Raw genomic sequence first — 19,086 nt, 5'->3', positions numbered from 1 at the left:
AAGTCTTTTTGTAAGAGTAAGACTAAAAAAAAAAAGCCTTCACAGTTTTTATGCCCTGATATTGTCAGCTGCAAAACTAAACTGGAAGAAATGATTACAGGCTAAGACTTAATTATTTGTGCAATATGTACGACACCAGAGAGGAGTTATTTTTCTATTTCTCCTCCTATCTTACCATTGTCTAAGAATTAGTTAGAACACTAATTACTGAGTGTAAACCAGATGGATGAAACCACTCAAATTTCATTATTCATTTGTTGTGTGACAGGCAGGGACCTGGTAACAAACAAGTAGGGACAGAGTATCATTTGAGTAAAGTCTTATCCCCAAAATATTTCATTTCCCATTTGAAAACTAAGATTTTTTTTTTGGATGAGAAGTGGTTAAAATGGAGAGGATTGAGGGGGAGGGAGAATACCACAAGGATTAGCAGATCTCACCAAGTTGTCTTTGTTGTACCATTGCACAACTTGGCAACCTCCGACTACTCCAAATATTTATGATTTAGAATAGTTTGCAGGCACAAGAGCCAAACTGGACAGCTAATGACATATAATCACACAGAGATCATGGTTACCATCATTTTCAGTGAAAAAAAAAAAAAAAGAAAAAAAAAAAAAAAAACAAGACAGAAGTCTTTCCACATTTAGTAAGTATTCCATCCTTTATCAGAAATACATACAGAGGGTGGGAAACCTTACTTTTAGAATAATCACTTTATTGTTGTTTCTTCTAGATCTTTTAAATTATTATTATTTTTTTCCAAGATGACTAGTTATTGTTTTAAATTTGGATTTAATTACTGTGATCAGATGAAGGCTGAATCATTGCTCTAACTTCAGTACATTAATAGTCTCTGGGCTTCTACCAAAAAATCGTAATGCTAAATTTATGTTTGTATTTTACGTTTTTAACGCATAAACCCTTATCAATGTTTAAACATCTTTGGCAATAAGCACAGCAAGGAAACCGGGAGAACAGAATTGCACCACTGCTACTTTTGTTAATACATGAAAAAAATCACAAGTTTGGTGTTAAGTCATAAGTTCTTACATGGAAGTGCTTTTTTATTTTATTTTTCCAAACTAGCTGAAAACTTTCATTTTGCAGTTAATCATGCAATGCAATTCAACTGAACTCATAGCCTCCTACTAATATAGTAGAGCTAAACCAACAATATAAAAAAAAGGACATTTTTGAAAACCATTGCTAAAATAAACATATTTCTTCCAGTTACTGCTAGACAGCAAAATAAGAACAGAATACTAATCTAAACAGAAAACAGGTGGTTCGCTAGATAAGCACAATGCCCCGCGTCATAGTTGGGTTACTGCATCTTATACCTCAAGATTTTGAGATGCCAGTCATTGTGTTTCTGACAAGAGATGAAATCCCCAGTGGACTGAGGCCATCATTTCCAGTGAATTTCCATACCTTGTCAGCTGTCAGCGCTCCATACATATTCCTGACAGACTCCTAGTCATACATTAACTGCTTAATCTTGCTGATTAAATGCAAGAAAACCAAACAATGTAAATTAGAAAGTACTAAGACTCACTAGAAATCTGATTCAATATGAGAAGAAAAATTCACATAGGAGTTAAAATAGTTAAAAACACATCTTCACTGTGTCTTAATTATAAAAAGACAGACTATTTAAAATGCTGTTTTTGAGAAAGAAAATCTGTAGTAATGGCTGATGTCAAAATCTACAGGTGCTTTAGCAAAAGCGACCTAATTAAGAAAAAATGTATTCTAATTCACATTGAATTTAAAATCTGCCTTTAATAATTTAAGACTAAAAGTTAAGAGGAACAAACCAGGATATACGAAATAATACAAAGTAATTATACAGTTATGATACATAAACGGACTAAAGTAACGCTCAAGCTTAATAACACAATATGGAAAATGCTGTCACAAAAGCCTTTGTGAAACAACCATAAACTATTCAAAATTATTTGTTATTTCTTCTCCCTTACCACCTAGAAGCTTTGCTGAAGCCACAGCGTCACCGACTGCATCTGAAAACATCAGTTACTCTTGCATGAAATTGAACTTTATGAAGAATAAGAAGTTACTGATGATCTTCGAATTCTGAAGTATAATAGAAATGTTTATCTCTATACTTGGCATAATTTAAACATTTATACGCTAGTAATTTAGAATGGTTGAAGTGCCTCACGGTTACAGGGTTTACAAATGATAACTGAACAATCCAGTTCAGTTTAAAACACCACTTCTCAAACACCTCATCTAAGCATCCTGCTTCTCTTCTATTCCATGGAATATAGGATTTTAATTTTCTCCTATTACAGCAACCAATCATGCCTCTAAGTTTTCCATCTTTACAACAGATGTGCATATTCAAAGAACCAACAAGCCAACTTGCTGAAACAAACACTAAAATAAAAGTAATGCAGAATGAAAAATAGTGCCAATTACAACTTTTTAGCCTATAAACACCATAAAGCAGAAAACAAGAAAAAAAAGTGTGCTAAAAGCAGTTTGTCAAACCAAAGCACACCAACAGAAAGATTATTTATTTTTTTAGTATATGATCAACTGTAATTTACTTATTACAAACGTATGTTCCAGAAGCGTGTGTGTATGTATTTATTTTTTAGGTAATGATTGAAGTAGATGGTACAATTTTTCCCTCCTTTTCCAACCTTCCCCAACACACACACAAGAAGTTCCAGGTCTGAATATAACCAGTTCAAAGATAACTCACAGCATAGATATAGCTGTGGCTACTTCACTACATTTTTTTTCTTTGCTTTCCTCAAAAGCCAGGCATGGGTAACTGGGTGCTCCTTCCCCTAACTCTGAAGAAGAAATATACAAATTAAATGAAATGCAGGAATATATGAATGCATTTCACATCTCTACATTTTAACAGGAAGAATTCAAATCAAGTCCACAACTACGATACCTAGGACAAATAAGATAAAGTGATTTAGTAAAAAGCATGTATTTTTGTGCTCATAATACCTGTAATCTGTTAAAGTATAGGACTGAAATTCGGAAGAAAAGGTTTTGAAGGTTGACTCAGAAGCCCACTTCACATCTGAGCAAAAGCAATCTAAACATCCCAGCTGTATCTCATCACCTCCACTTAAAACCTGTCTTCCCTCAGATGCTGTGCACATGAAGCATCTGAATGTAGCCAAGGACGCAGATTCTCACAGATGAAAAAAAGAAACCAAAAAGTCCCAGTTTGGTTTGAATTAGGTCTGTCTTCAAAACTGAATTACTCATTCAACTGGAAATATGCTGCAAGATGAAGTTACTGCATCTTTTAAGACCTGACAAATACCTATATACTGAGCCTGCTTCATCAGCAGTTTTGTTTCTTTTCCTGAGATACTTAACTCTCTACTGAAAAAAGCCCTATTCGAAGCCCCCAGTACATAGAAAACTATTCACTTGGCCCTAGGGCAGATCATTTACAGAAGAGTGGTACAAAATTAAATAAATTAGATCTGAGTCCAAGTTTATGATTCTGTTTTTAAAAAGTCTTTTCCTGAGACAATAGAAAACAGTGTTATTTTATTTTTAAAAATCACTTCAGAAATATGAAGGCAATTTTTCTTTCCAGCATCTTTCAATTTTGCCATAATTGCATTTTAAGAGTCAATCCAGTTCAAATAGCTACAGCTGACACCAAGAGAGGAAAAAACAATCCAAATTTCTTAAACCCAACCACTGACTTCACAAATAGACAAACAAAAACAAAAACATTTTTTTTATTGGCCCTTACACTCATTTAGCAAGAGCACAGCAGTAATCGTAGATGCTGCAGAACTGGGACACAGACATTAAATTCAGTGCAATATTTCCTTTTGGCCTGCACTAAAGACAAAGCAATAAACAGAAATAAAGCTACAATGGGCCTTCCTCATTACACAAAATAAACCAAAGACGACAATACCCTAAAGCAGCATACATGTTGACACTAAGACTCCATTTCTTTTTAGATTCGATTTGATTTCTCTCTTGCTTTTGGGTAGATCTCTAGAACAAAACGTCTTGACCACCTTCGCCAACTCTGTTCAAAAAAGGCACCTTGACTAAGCTAGGTGACAGGAGAACCAGCGGGATTATTGCCTGTGAATGCATTGCTGACTCCAGCACGAGCATCAGTACCTGTGGTTTGGTGACTCCTGACATTCATGCAATATATGTCCCCTTGCCTTTGAAAACGCAACAATATCATAGAAAATAAAAAATATATTGAACTTATAAGCCAAATCTCATTTTCCACATTTAAGAAATCAGTTATTTGTATTTTGGTTAATATTTGGCTAATGTAAAATGGACGGGGGGCTGGACCAACACTGAAATAACAAACGGGGGAACCCTTTGCTTTTAGATGATCTCTGCAGAGAGCTCAGAGAAGCTCAGTTTGAAATGGAGCTTTTACAGCATGAGGGAAAAAAGGAACAATGTTCACCTAACTGCTGTACAGAGCATGGCACTGAAGTAACTACTCCCTCCTTCACCCGGAGGCCTGTCCTGGATCTTCTGCATGACAAAGGAAGGAGGTAATGAGAATAATCACATCAAGACTTGCATTTAGACCTGTTTTATAACACTTATTAGTACAGCGCCTACAGCATTTCAGATGGACAGCCAATTAGCTGTTTGAAAAATCTGTCTTGAAACAAGAAACATCCTCAGGAAGGTGGAAACTTACTCCTTGATTTAAGGTTTCCATACCCTTTTGCCATCAATGCAAATGAAGCTGAGTGATGCTGCCAGTTTTCCTAACTGACCAGAACTGCAGAAGTGGTTACCGAACAAACCATCACCTTAATTTCGTACTTTTTTTCTCCTGCAACCTTTCAGTTCCCACCCTTCATGGTAAGAGCTGTATTCTTTCTCCTGATTTTTAATAGCCCAGCATGTTCTAACCTCACTTCTTAGTAAAACTCTGGGAAATTTCTTTTTTTTTTTTTTCCTTTCCACTTTTTAATTTGAACACTTCTACTGCTAGAAATGAGCAATTTAAAACCACAGAAATACCTGTAAGTAGTTCTTACCACCTTTGCTAAGGCAAAGGCATTTCTTGATTTACTGACAGATGTTAACCCCATAATGCCTGCAGAGCTCAGGCGGTATTATCTGAGTATCTGAAATGAGACTCCAAGGTGAAGTGTGAAACAAATGACTTGCACAAACCAAGCCATGGGGTTTAGCAAACCCATAGAGAAAATCTCTTACTCAACCAAAAATTGAAATTAGTTCTCTTCCATCTTAGCCCATACATGGCTTCAAGTCTGAGTATAACCCTGCACCTAGCTTTAACAAGCGAAAGCTACAGCTTTTTACCCTACCAGAAGAGCTTATCTCCCTACATGTAGGCACCAGAAAATTTCATCATCTACTGTTAGAGCAAAGACAAAAGACAAATTCCCTCCAAAGCTAGTCTTTCATGTTAAAAAAAAAAAAGTCTTAACGAATTTGTTAATAAGAGTCAAATAAAGTAAAAGCTAATTACATTTTAATGTAAAATTTTTACACCTCTTACAGATGTTTAGGTTATTTCATGGTTTATTATAAAACATTTTCTGTTATCATTAACTGAAAGTTAATAGTCTCCTCGCATGGTGGCTTCAGTGTAGTAACTGCAGTGACACCAATGTGAATTTTAAGTTGCTGCATATGGCAGCAGTACAAATCTGACCTGCCAGCCAGAAGACATGCACAGTACCTAAAAACTCGAGCTTACATTTTTCAAGGTATTAAGCTTCCTTTTGTCACTAAAATAAATGGCTCCACATATCCAAAACTTTTTTGGAGTACAAGGCCAAATTTAAATGGCTAGAGGGTAACTGCAGAAGAAAGAAAATCAAGGCAGCTTTAGGTTCGCAAACTCTTTGAAGTTTTTTGAGAGAAAGTATTTAAATGGATTTTCCCCCATTAAAAAAAAAACACATATATATATACACACACACATATATATACTTTTTTAAAAAATGAAATCAGAAAAAAATATTATTCAAGTAGTGCTAGGGTTCGTCAGAGAAGCCAAATTTTTGTCGTTATTTTTACTGAGGCCTCTGCAGTCAGACTCCACCTTTAGTCCTGCGCCACAGAGAATCCATCTGCTTCTTTTGATTTAAGCATTTAGCCTTATATCAAAATATTTAAGCCAAGAAGCCAGAACTTGCCATAGAAAGCCTTCAGAAACCGCATCATCCTCCCCGTCCTTGAAACAGCCCCAGCTGTCTTCCCCGCTGAAGCTCAGGGCAACAAAACACTTGCCTCTCACACGACACATTCTGTCTCTGTGTGCTCTTAATAGGCTACCGTTTACCTGCTGGAGTGCAACCTGTCACTTTGGCCACCTCAAATGCCTGCAAGCCTCAGCGATATTGTGCTACCCCTTTTGATCGAGGCTGTGCAGAGTAAGGTCAGCTGGAAGGGCTCAAGCATCAACACGCAGCTGGCAGATACCCTTATGAGGGAGCAGTTTCCCGCAGAACTGGCAACAACTACCTAAAAGCTGGCTCTCTGAAGTCATCTTTGTCCTATTTCACTTAGTTCACTCTTCAAGAAGAGGTTACAGCACCACTATAATGTGCACAACGCTTGAAGTATTTCAGATACTGTTTGGTATCAATTCTCACCACAGGGTGCTTGAAGATACAAAGATCTGTAACAAACAAACGTGCGGAACTGATAGAACAACATCCACTCCACACTGAAATATGGAAAACAGTACAGTATTTCTCAAAGATGCTCTGGGAGTTTCCTTTCCAGAAATGCACTTTTGGTCCCACAGGCACCCAAAGAAGGAGTCCAAGAGTCCCCATAGCTCTTCACCATCATGGTGAGGTGCCCTCGATGGTCCTTCTTTCATGGGAGAGTGCTTGGGAGCTCTCTAACCCCCTCCCCTGAGTTTTCTTTATGTATTTCCAGTTCTCATGGATAGGAAAGAAATCTTGCTTCATTTACCACAAAAGGACGCAAATCAGCACCTCCTCAAAGACCACTTTGGAAGGAAAAAAAAAAAGAGAGACTTACCCTACTCCACCTACAGGGATTTTGTACTGTAATGTAATGTGATGTGTAGTTGTAATGAAAGAGTAGGCTCTACTTCCAGTCACCTAAAATTACTACTTCTGAAGATCACCTCAGTTCTTCCTCTCTTTCACCTACAGTCAAACCTCAAGGACCACAACATGAAACAACACTGGCTCTAGGCCTTACCAGGATCAAGAAAGGTAGCTTGTACTTCTAACGCTGCACTCATTACACGCTCTTTGAAATTCAAATATGTTGAAAAACTCTTCCTCCTACACCCCGTTTGATGGGGAGATCTGTAACTCAGAACTAATGGTGAACTTCACCTATTGGCCTACAGTAATTTGCAACACAAAAATGAGCATTCCAGTTTGGGTGAAGGAGGTTCTAGCTCTGTCTGGGTTATACATCGTTACACTTAGAGACACTATCCTCTGACCACAGGGACATCTGAGGTCTCCTAAATCCCCTGAAGAACTCTCACTCTCCTGAAGAACAATGCTAGCTTTGCAACAGATCAGAATTTCATTTTCACTGCTTTAAACAAAACTCTAAATATTTTTTACACTGACACCCATCTTCTGAGAACCCATGTCGAAAGGAAAATGTGAGACACTAATTTTCAGGCTGTCTCATCTGGTCCTTGGGATCGTGCTTTTTCCACACCAAAAGAAGTCAGTTGAACTGCAGTTGTGAATGTACCTCTAAGACAAGAAGCATACTGTTTACATTATAGGGTCCCATGGTGAGAAAGTGTCTTTGATAGAATTAGAATTTGCTTTCTTGCATCTCAAATGCAAATTCCTCTGGAGATAGCTAAAAATAAATCTGGTAAGAAACAAACAAAAAAACCTCTTCAGCAATAAACTATTTTTAGTACATAAACAAACCAAAATATTCTCATTTGCATATGGTACATCATCTCCTCTGGTGTTTTTTTATTTATTTTTTTTAATCTTATGTGGCAATGCTACTCAAACTAAATAACCAAAAAACAAGGTAACATTTCTGGTGCCAGATGCTGAAGATCAATAGCTGTTTCCCAAAGTTTATGGCATAATTAAAATTTGTAACAGGAATAATTTTCTTTGCAACCCCTCAGGCTAAGCCTAGAATTATTGACTAAGTCAAAGCTATGTAGTATAACATTTTTTTATTATGTTTATGGAAAATAGAAAAGATTTTATTGTTTTTACATGTATTCTGGTAACTATAGAAACAGTAAATAGGATGCATTCTCTATATCAGTAAAGCAACAATTATAAATATTTTGTTATTGTTTAGGTATGTAGAGGACATGGATTTATATAATTATCTGTTAACCATCAGCTAAACTACAGTTTCCAGGTGGATGACTAGAATGCCCATGAATTAAAAGACCACTGAATTTACTGTCCCTTACACTTCAGCTGCCACAAAGCCTCTGTTATAGAGAGGCACCACTACAGGGATTGCATGCAGGGCATCCGAGTAGTCAATACAGCCTGTAGCTGGAAAAAAAAAAACATGCTGTTATCTAATTGACAGGAATATTAGAGTGGCTTTATATTTATAATCTGAACTGTATACCTATGTGGTTTTTTTCCCCAACCAAGACATAGTAAGAAAAGACTTCAAGAGAGAAAGGACAAGAGAAAAGACTTCAAGAGAGAGCACAGTTGATCCAAAACAACTACATGTCTCCTCTATGAGGAGAGAAACCTGGATTCTGCCACACAACCGTCATTGCCATGATTCAAAATTACTGTATGTCTCAGAATTTCAGGTCAAATATGCTCAGTTTAGAAGCAAAAAGCTGTATATTTGTTTTCTAACTTTCAGCTCTGAATACTCACTCACCCTTGGATGTCAAACTTGAGTATTTCCTGCTCCTACGTCTCAATCAATGCTAATCATAACACAGGCCAAACTAAACTCCCCCAATACCCATGCAAGCCCATTACTTTCATTGTGTTTTCACAAATAAAATGTAACTAGGAAGTTAGTAAACATTTCTGCTGAAGAAGCACAAGAACAAATACAGTCTGACTCAGCCCCTCTTTGCAGAGCTAGTTGGAATAAAATGCAGTAAACTTAATTGTGTTATGAAAGCACATGAAGTCTGAGCTTAAACAGACAGCAGGAATGCCACTTCTACACAACCACTGTTTGAAGAAAAAGATGAATATATACACAAGTTGTCAAAGGCAGCTATTATGAAACTATGTCTAGCACTATATATTTGTGGTGACATTCAGGCTAAAAATTTCAGCTCCACTTTCCAGGGCTGTTTCCAGAGAGATGCAGTTAGATAAAGTTAGGCTTCTTAATCTCTTAAACACCAAGAAGGGTTTCAATATATTGCCAAAACATAACCAGAAACATGAAACTGGAAAAGGGCAAAAGCAGCAGCACCAACACTCAGAGTGGGCGATCATACCAACGCATGTCTAAGGGTACCATGCGACTCTGCACCAACTAAAATACAATCCAGAGGTAAAAGCGATAATAGAGACAACAGATTCTAGAAAATACCATAATATGCAATGCAATCACAGTATTTCTGACAGACATACGCTCTTCTTTAGTGAGCCAGGCAGTACTTTGTCCTGTATGTGGTGACACATTCACACTTGCTCAGGATGGCACAGCTTTATGCCATTTCTTGCTTAGATATTAAACATAGGATATGACAATCTTAAAACAAGGAAAAATAAGTAAACCTGATTGTTTTCCCTGCCCCTGGGGCACATCTTCAAATAGATTTCCTGATGCCAAAGCTGACTAGTCTCTGAAAATCTTGTGGAAAGACATGCCTCCAGAAGAACATCTGAACACTTGAAATTTGCCCGAGTGTCCTCAAGTTCATCTGACAGAAATAGCACTGTTACAGTACTCTCACCGTAAAATCTCCCAAGCTTTTGGGCACGTGGTAGAATTTAACTACTTGTGAATATGGAAGCTTGCAATAATGGTTGCAACTTGTATGACAATAAGCAACATCGCTAACAGTGCACAAAACTAAAGAAGTGCACTTCATCTCCGGTCACTGCCTCTGCAAATGATCTGACAAAAACCACTGTGTCTAGGACACTCGGACTGCCTTCTAGAACTCAGTTTCAGAAGGCTAAATTAAAGCAGTGTGTCTCCTCCCCCAAATACGATGCTTGGCCTTAAGATTAAAAACATGTGAGTGAAAGATGGAAAATGACTAACACACATTAAAATTTTCTTCTGCCAACACAGAGCAGCTTCATGCATCGAGGGCTACATAATGCATAAAACCTATGGAACAAACTACCTAGAACAAACTACCTAGCAGCAAAATAAGATACATATGTGAAATCACTGGGAAGTAGAAAAAGTAGAATGAAGTAGACTTTACCGAGAGAATTTCATCATTATTTAACCATACTACATTTCTATGCCACAATACCACATTACATGCAGGAAATCTCCATTAAGCCTAATTTAGGATATTAAAACTATCTAAGCATGAAGGGACTAATTAGAGACCAGGCCTTAAAGAAATACAAAACAAACAAACAAAACCCTTAGAAATCTAAGTACCTTGATCACAGTGATATTTCAATGAAGAAAACCATCTTGTTCATCTTCAGGAAGCACATCTCAACAACTAACAGCAAGTTGGACCTTCCTGTTTATAGGATAGCATCCCGATATTACACCACCTCTTTTGTGGCAGAAATCAGTGAAGATACTGTTTTTCACACAAAGGAAAAAAAAAAAACATCCCTCAGAACGGTGGTATCCTATCCCTGTGCAGAGGTGAAAAAAAATTTCCAGCCATTTCCAGAAAACCCCAAGTAATTGGAGGAGGAAAAAGGGACCTTGTTAGGACCTGCTATGAATGCAGAGTACTCTCCATCACAAACTAGTATCATATCTGCACAAGAAGTTTACACAAACCCTGTCTTCTTTTGCCTCAACTGCTAAAACCACATTGATATCCCCTCTGCGTCAATCTCAGTTCTTTACTTTTCTCCAGTAAGTGACAGAATTTCAGAAGAAAGAGGTACAGGAGTGGCCAAAATAAATACATGGCTTACCTCGCTGCTGTTCACTAAGACATGCATTCTGAAGAATGATGTACTGGGGGAAAAGCCAACAACCTCTCTTGGATCACTTCCCTGAGCAGCAAACGTGAAACCTGATAGAACCTACTGCTGAGTAGAGGTTATTTCCCATTCAGCACAATTTCAAAGTTTAAAGTAGCTCAAGATTACAAGCAAAAGTTTTTGGACACTTTGCAAACATCATCCTTTTTCTACACATCTACTACATTTTCAATTTTGCTATATTTATTGCAGCAAGATGTTGCTATCTTGTTTCATTTTCAGGCATATATATTAGGAAGCAATCATCTGCAACACCCCTCTAAAAACTGGAGATGATTTTAACAGCAAAACAACAATAATGCAGAGTGGGAGCTGGAAGTCTCTGGTTTGATATCCAGTTTCTGCATTAGATTCATAACCACTGGAGACAGATTTATTGTGCTTCAATTTATACTTTTTTCTCAGTTTTAATATGATTGTGTTATTGAGGATATTTCTGTAGAACTAAAATTTCAAGCCCTGCTTCATGAACACAAACTGGAAAAATCAAAGTTAAAAAAAATAGCATACCTGTAATAAAAGAGTTAAAAGCAACTAGAAAAAAATTAGAATGATTAAAGCTGAAGTCAAATGAGTGTTCTGTGCTGATCTAGCTGCTGATGGCTCTGCAGGACTATCTGAATCTCTTATTTTTCACAGCACCAGGACAGTGATCAGTGCATACTTCTCTAGCTCTCTAGATTCACTACTTTGAAATGGAAGTCAAGAATCTACAGGAGGCAGCAATAAAATGAATTATTTTAAATTACCCATTGTTACTGTACCTCGTTGGTGAATAGAGCCAATCTATGTAAGAAATGCTGTCACAGAAAACCCTCAGTATTACCATTTAAAAAGAGCCAAGAAGGGACCCAGGGACATTCTGCTGATAATTGTCCAGACAGCAAACAGGCACCGAATCCTGAGGACTGAGGTCATCAAATGCAAAGTGGAGGAGGGGAGAAAAGAAATTTTTACAATGGACCTTCAGAGCTACCACCTTATAATACAGAACCCCAGTTAATAACTGCAACTGATGACAGTGTTCGTTAACACTATTCAAAGCTCCCCTCCAACACTAAACTGAAACAAGGCTGTTCCTTCAAATAGCCGAGCAAGTAGAGGAGGCCTGGGGCCAGAAAGTCCTCTCTTTAAGAAAAGGGAGCTAAAGATGGAAAAGAAACCATTCTGAAAGTCACTTTCTGGGTACATTCCCTTTCTAGGTCCTGATGTAAACACATTGTATTCTTTATGTATGCTCTTGATGTTTTTCGATTGCCTTTCTCAGCAAAAAGGCCTCGTTGCTTCTTGTAGAGTTGGTCTGTAAATGTTTCATGAGACTACATATATATTAATCTAATAAAAAAACAACATCACAGCACAAGAACAAGTCCTAAGGAACTGATCCAAACCCTAAGGAACAGCTTCGGAGCTGATCCAAAGCCCAGATTAATTACATACAGTAACTGAGCTTGGTGGAAATTTACTTTAATATAATAACACTCTTATTTAATCACGCGTTTATATTAAGGATTTATAGAATGAAGCAACAATAATTTTAAAAATGATTTAGGTATGTTAATAAAGAGTACATGTAGGAGCTCTGAAAAAAATTCAGGGTGGTATATTAATAATGTTTGAATGACTTCTCCCATTCTAGGTCCCATCCAATGCCTCTCAAAAGCTGCAAGAATAAGCTGCCCCAATGCGAACTTGTCAGTTTGGCTCCATCCTCTGCGGGGCAGAGAGGCAAGTGTGTATTGTACACACTTAGCAGGCAAGCAAGGCTACTACAGTCATCTAGCAACACAACAGAGTGTAAAATCGATTATAACTCATGTATAATATACAATTAACATTTACAGTAATTGCATCCTGTGGGGCTACTATTGTCATAGTCTCCCCAAAACAGTACTTAATTCACAGGAAAATTGAAAACAACAACTCATGTGAAGGGACAGAACTTGACTCACATTCAAAAAAAGGCAACAAAACCCCAAGATATCCTGTCAGCTGCAGTTGCATTTTTAAAGGGCTCTCAGTGTGCTCACTTGAAGGAGGAATCAATTCATGGCCGGCAGTCAAAGGCCGATTGTTCTGGGCTTGCTTTGATCTTTCCAATTGTCACACCCACGCTGCAAGTTTCGTAGGAACTGAGGGCTGAAGTATTTACCGAAGCAGTAAAATGATTACAATGGAACCGAACCAGGAGCTAAGTTATTCTCAGAGCCTACTTGTACTTGGTGCAAAAACAAAAGAGCTGCGATGGCAGAGTGACCTTATATTTACTGCCGGACCAGATGGCGAGAATTAGTGACTTATGTAAGCCCCAAGCCTTCTTCACCATCTGACGGCTGCTAGGTGAAATCAAACATCTCTGCATAGTCCTTAGTGCACAAACCTAATCAGCACAAGACCTTAGAAGAAAATGCTGCAGGGAAAGGCAAGGAGTGAACAGGACTGAAATCCTTGGTTCCTGAAAAAGGTTGTGTGTTTTGTTTTTTTTTTTTTCCCAGCAGAACAGAGACACGCAGGTATGGCACAGCGAGTAGGTTCATGCACCTGCTGTCCAGGCTGCATCCCTTTTGCTAATGAATAAGTGAAGCCAGCCTCCAGGGCTGTCAATCTGGCACCTTTAGTAATTCATACAATCCCAAAGTTCTCTAAAAATAAATAACATGAAAAGAAACACAAGTTGTCTCACTAGCAGTGGTTTGACAGGTATCTTGAATAGTTTTAATTTCTCCACCTTTTTTTTCCCTTAAAAATACCAGCAAAATCACCGATTTTGAAGTCTCTAAAAACAAGCACACATCAGAATAACACAGCACATTAGATTAATGGCAACTAAAAAAACAACCACCAAAAAACTTTTACTGGTGTGTGTGTATATGTATGGAGAACATTTTGATTTAATCTAAGACATTGTTGTGCAGCCCTAATTCTCATCCCATTGCCCTAATGCAAATCATCAAAAGAAATTTCATTTGACTAAACTCACTTACACTAATGAAGAAAAGGTACAACTCAGGATCACAGGCCCACAAAGCAGTTGTACGTGATACAATGGGCCTGATTTATTTATATCAGTTTTACCAATATAATTTCATTGGCAGCAGTGAAAAAGCTCCTCACTTGCAACATGGAAACAAAGACCATTATCAGGCTGAATGTGTTGCTGAACAGCATACCACTGTAAACTCAAGCCACATCCTGAATGAAGAAAGAATAAAAAACACTAAAAATCTCTCATCAGCACATGACACAAATGGTATTTAGACCTGTATACTATGTAATGAGTTATTTTTTCAAAGCTAAAATCTGGATGAAAACTCAATTTGCTGTGTAGTATATACATACTTTTTACCACAAAGTAAAAATGTGGAAAACAGAGGGGAAAAAAGTATTTCCTCTCTCAAAAGCTCTCCAAGAAGGAAATCTGCTGCAGCACGAACGAAGTTATTCCCAATTAACTCAGGTTGGAGACACACATTTGAATCTCAGTATAACATGCTTGTATACGCATGAAGAATAACTTCAGGGGAAAAGCAGTTAAGAGGGCTTCCCAATGCCTAGAAAGTCACTGTTTCAGCTCTCACAAAACCATTTGCAAATTTTAATAGCTTAAAGATTCTTGCAGAGCTCAAACTAGTTACAAAGCTTTATCTGTTGCTATTATGCAAAGCATGAGAAAGAGGCCAAGAAGAGACTGGTAAGCCAAGCAAAAGAAAAAACACAGGTTGAGTGTCAGGGGAAAAAAACACTGGGTGTTAAGAAGATAAAATAATGAAAGTAATTCCTCAGGAAGATAATATTTCCTGGGACATTAAAACTGTCTCTTGGAAAAAAAATACTACCGGAAAAACATTCTTTTTCGAAGCAAAAACTTGACATTAATGTAGCAAAAGAAGGACTAAGCAAGATTTATGAACTGTTGTGTTCAGGGCTTCTACTGAAAATTTAAAATACCTAGGACAGAAAGATCTGTTCTCACAGTTAGCCACACAAGTGCTACAAGGGCTATTTAGCACGTAGACGTTGGTGTTACCTTGGCACAGCCCACAGAAGGAAGAAAACAACAACTTGGAATAAGCCAAGAATGAAGAAGGGAAAGAACCTCCTTAATCTTTATGGATCTGCCATGCCCTGCTCACATGCAACAGGTACTCAGTTTGTGCAAAACAGCAGTGTAAACCATTTCCTATCCCAAAAATATTTGCAGCAGATTGAACTATTACAGAACAGCAACCTCAATATCCACAGATCACCTTGTTTAAAGCAACCTTTATTGACAATAGAGTGCCAAATACTCACACGATCTTATCGCACTTTCTTTTACTTTTCTAATTAGTGCAGTGTTTTTTATGTTTGCTCGCTGTGCTTTGTTTTTAAAAAACAATGCATTGCAAAGATGAGGGATGCGGATTTCCTCTTTTTTCCAAAAATACATGCACGTGCAAAAACAAGTCCACTTCTGTGTACATGCAGCACATGCTGCAATAGCTGAAAGCAAAACAAGCTCCCACATGCAGCAACTAACAGTGCCCAAAAGTTTTTAGCATGGAAGTAGGTTGCATGCTCTTACCTTGTGGGGACGTATTCGGTAAACTAGATTCATTCTCTCCCATTTCTAAAAATGATCAACTCCTCTGTTAGGAGCCAAGCTGTTTTTACCAAGTTGCCTCGGTTGCTGTGCAAGTTTTGACCTCCTGACTTCCAACTACAGCGTGGTAACAGTATACCTGACTTTTTGTGAATAATTAGTATCCTGCTTCCTGAGTTACCTGGGCTTGCCTGACCTGTTTCTCTATAAACTGACATCATATCCTTTGATCTCTTTTGATTAACGTGTGCTTCAGGCTACACTGCTTTGTCTTATTTTGGACTCTCCTGCTCATTTGTTCCCCACCCTTTACTTTCACTTTTATGCAGAAAGCTACCTGAACAACATTTATCTTCCGCAGCAGGTGTTTTAGTCAAAATGCCAAAGCCTGCAGAAAGTTTGCGGCCGAATTTAAAGATTCTTTGAATTTGCATTTTATAGGAGAATTGAGAGTAAATGATAACCATCGAGCCAGTCTCTCTAGGATGGGAGATTTGCAGCCACAGTTCTTCACCATGGAGAAAGGGCTGCAGCCAATACAGGTCCCACTGCCAAAATCTTTGCCAAGAACTCTAAGCCTAAAAAACAAGAACACCCTCCCCCCGTCTTTTACAAAGATTATCTACAGGGAAGATCCTCGATTTGAACACTGTAATTTTGAGATTGTTTTGACTGCGTGACAGAGAGGGATTATAAACAAAAGAAAAGGTTATTTCACTTCCCATCCTGCTCCAGCACAAGAACACAAAACTTTCCAGATAATCTTATCCTGACTTCAAGTTGAGTTCCAAAGAAATATTTGCTCTTTTCTGCTGTAGTAGTCAAATAACACATTTCTGGTACTTTTGTGATCAATCTGTTAAATAAGTACACCTGTCTCTGCCGACAAAGTTAGTTTTATTTTAACATTTACATTTTCAACTATCAACAAGAGAAATCAAAGAGAAGCCATAGCAGTATCTTACAGGAACTAAATAGCTTTCACAAGGTTAACCTCTGTCTGGATTACAGTCAAAATGGTCCAAATCAATCGCTTTACACTTGCTTTTTACTTTTTATTCTTTAAAACAGAAGAAATTAGGTCTGTGTTTAGATATAAACTGCACTACTGTGTGTTTGTTTTGTTTTGTAATTCCAGTTACATTAAGTTTCAGAAAATAACAGGCAGCCTTTCAAGAAAATTTATCTAGACTAAGTAAAGTGTACTTTTAAAGTAAAGTTTCTGAAGCAAACTATAACAATTAAAACAAAGCCATTAATCATGAAAAAGAACATCCTCACAGCTGGTAACACTCCTCAAGCTTATCATCACATAGACGGAAGTAACAAAATATTTGTCCTCTAGTGATTCATTGTCAACTCTGTGGCAACTCTGTGTGCACAGAACTAAGAAACTTCCTCATTTCCATGCACAGCTTGCTCTCAGCCATAATTAAATAACTGAATTTACCTACAGAAGTTAAGTCGGATACCCCAGATTTTAAGGAGCTGCACATACCCTCTTCCTGGGGACCATGGAGGAGCCAGTTCAGAAGCTCCTTCTTGACCACATCTGGGGAAGTTGATGATCTAGTACCGAGTTCTGAACATACAATCTTGACTCGCTTGAAATTTAAAAGACATAATTAAGAAAAAAAGTTTATTTATCAACAAAGATCTACAATGCGAAGCAAGATACATTTGGTGAGACAGAGACACCTAAAGCATTTCTGCCCTCTCCAAACACAAACTGTCTCTCTCTTCAAAGACAGCAATCCTTAAATCTACTATGTTATAATAAATACTTAATACAGGAGAAATTATACTGATTTGTTTTTATCTTCAATGTTGTATTCTGAGAAGTTCTCCTCCATATAAAGAGAGCCACTAATTTCAATAAAACAGAAGCGTAAGGAGGCAACAAAAAATATCTTAGCTACTGAGTACCAACACACTCTTCAAAGAACGAGATTCTGATTTCAGGCTTTTAGCACGTATAGAAATATTTTGTAGTTTAAGTTGCAGCATTTTATCACATCTTCTTCAATTAACACAAATTTTTAAGAATTCAAGAGATGAGAATGATAGTACTGAAAATACTTCTTCCTTTGCAAAGAACTATTCCAGCAGGAATAGTGCAAAAAGGACTGATTTTTCACACTCTTCCAACAGTGACTAATGGTGAGAAATGGCCAGGCTGGTTTTACGTTCTCCTAAAGCTGTTTGTTGTGCTCAGTTGTGTGAAATGATTCAAATGAAGTGCTTTCCAAAGGAATAACTCTTAATTCATTCACTCCTTAAGAAAGGCCCAAATGTAGAAACATAATGGGGTCTTTGTTCTACTTGTAGAAGAAAACAGAATGTTATTCTGTATATTTACAATACAGAAACCACAATGTTTCTTGATTCCAACAAGTTCATTTGACAAGACAATGTACAGAAATATAATTTGATGATGATAGTAATTCCAGGCTACAAGAGCGAAAAGCTAAATCTTATGCTGCACATAGAACTGTGCCAAATAGGTAACTGCATCATGCCGCAAATGTCACTAATGAGTACATGCATAATTTCAATGTTATTGGAAACAGTACACTCTACCAACAGTAACAAGGCCAGGCAAGATGTTTGGATGTTTGACTAGTGAGGGGAAAAAAAAAAAAAAAAAAAGAAATCTGCTCTATCACAGATGAGATTTTCATCCCACATTCATTCCTCTGGCTTGGCTGAGGTTTGATTGTTGTTGTTTCTTTGCTTTCCAGTTCCGATTTTGGTAAACAGTTTTTTCACCAGTTATTAGGCAGCAGTGGTATATAACTTCATCACCACTCTGGAGTTTAATGGGAAACAAAGTCAATTTGTTCTCATTTATTTCTAAGCACTAATTACAGCTCATTAGAGCTTTTTGTTAGAAAATTACTTGCCATCAGAAAAATATCACATTGTTGAAACAACTGTTTTTATTGTGAAATGATCCAGTTCTAATGAGTCTTCCATTCAGAAAGTTTTTTCAGTCCAAAAGTGTTCAGTGTCAAAGGGTTCCCCCCCGGAAAAAAAAATAAAAATAAAAAAAAATCAAGAGGCTTCAAAACACCACTAGAACCTGCAACATACTTACATGGGCAGAACAAAACTAAGAATTAGGTCTTCCATATCCATGTAAGTGTTTTATCCCTTGGGTGCTTTGTTCGAGGACTGTTCCATAGAGCAGGGATCTCATTTTTTAAAAGCACCTTCAGCAAAACAGATAACTCTCAGTTCAAGCTTTGCCTGATCCCTTTTCTCAGGGAGGAAATCACATGCCATAACAATGACTACTCAATATCCTGATTTGTAAAACTGAAACAAGAACACCTTGACAGCTTTCCAAAACAG

The 19,086-nt window shown here is 37.4% G+C and overlaps 1 protein-coding gene across 17 annotated transcripts in view; it reads right to left on the bottom strand.

Moving 5' to 3' along the window:
• Window positions 1-19,086, bottom strand: part of NAALADL2 (N-acetylated alpha-linked acidic dipeptidase like 2) — a 432,007-nt gene that overhangs the window by 306,715 nt on the left and 106,206 nt on the right. For 5 of the 17 annotated variants that reach the window (XR_011811282.1, XM_027463879.3, XM_072042339.1 and 2 more), the window contains exon 1: window positions 15,715-15,869. The exons of 11 other annotated variants lie outside the window; for them this stretch is intronic. Coding sequence is in view for 4 of the 6 variants with exons in the window: in XM_027463879.3 (XP_027319680.1) it covers window positions 15,715-15,757 (43 nt within the window). In the remaining 2 variants the exon portion in view is untranslated. Of the gene's footprint in view, window positions 1-15,714; window positions 15,870-17,230; window positions 17,337-19,086 lie in introns of those variants that run through there. One more of the 17 variants, XM_072042337.1, reaches the window with a different exon arrangement.

The sequence above is a fragment of the Anas platyrhynchos genome, chromosome 9 (genome assembly GCF_047663525.1).
Source record: "Anas platyrhynchos isolate ZD024472 breed Pekin duck chromosome 9, IASCAAS_PekinDuck_T2T, whole genome shotgun sequence".
Lineage (NCBI taxonomy): Eukaryota > Metazoa > Chordata > Aves > Anseriformes > Anatidae > Anas > Anas platyrhynchos.
This window is presented reverse-complemented; position numbering and strand designations above follow the sequence as displayed.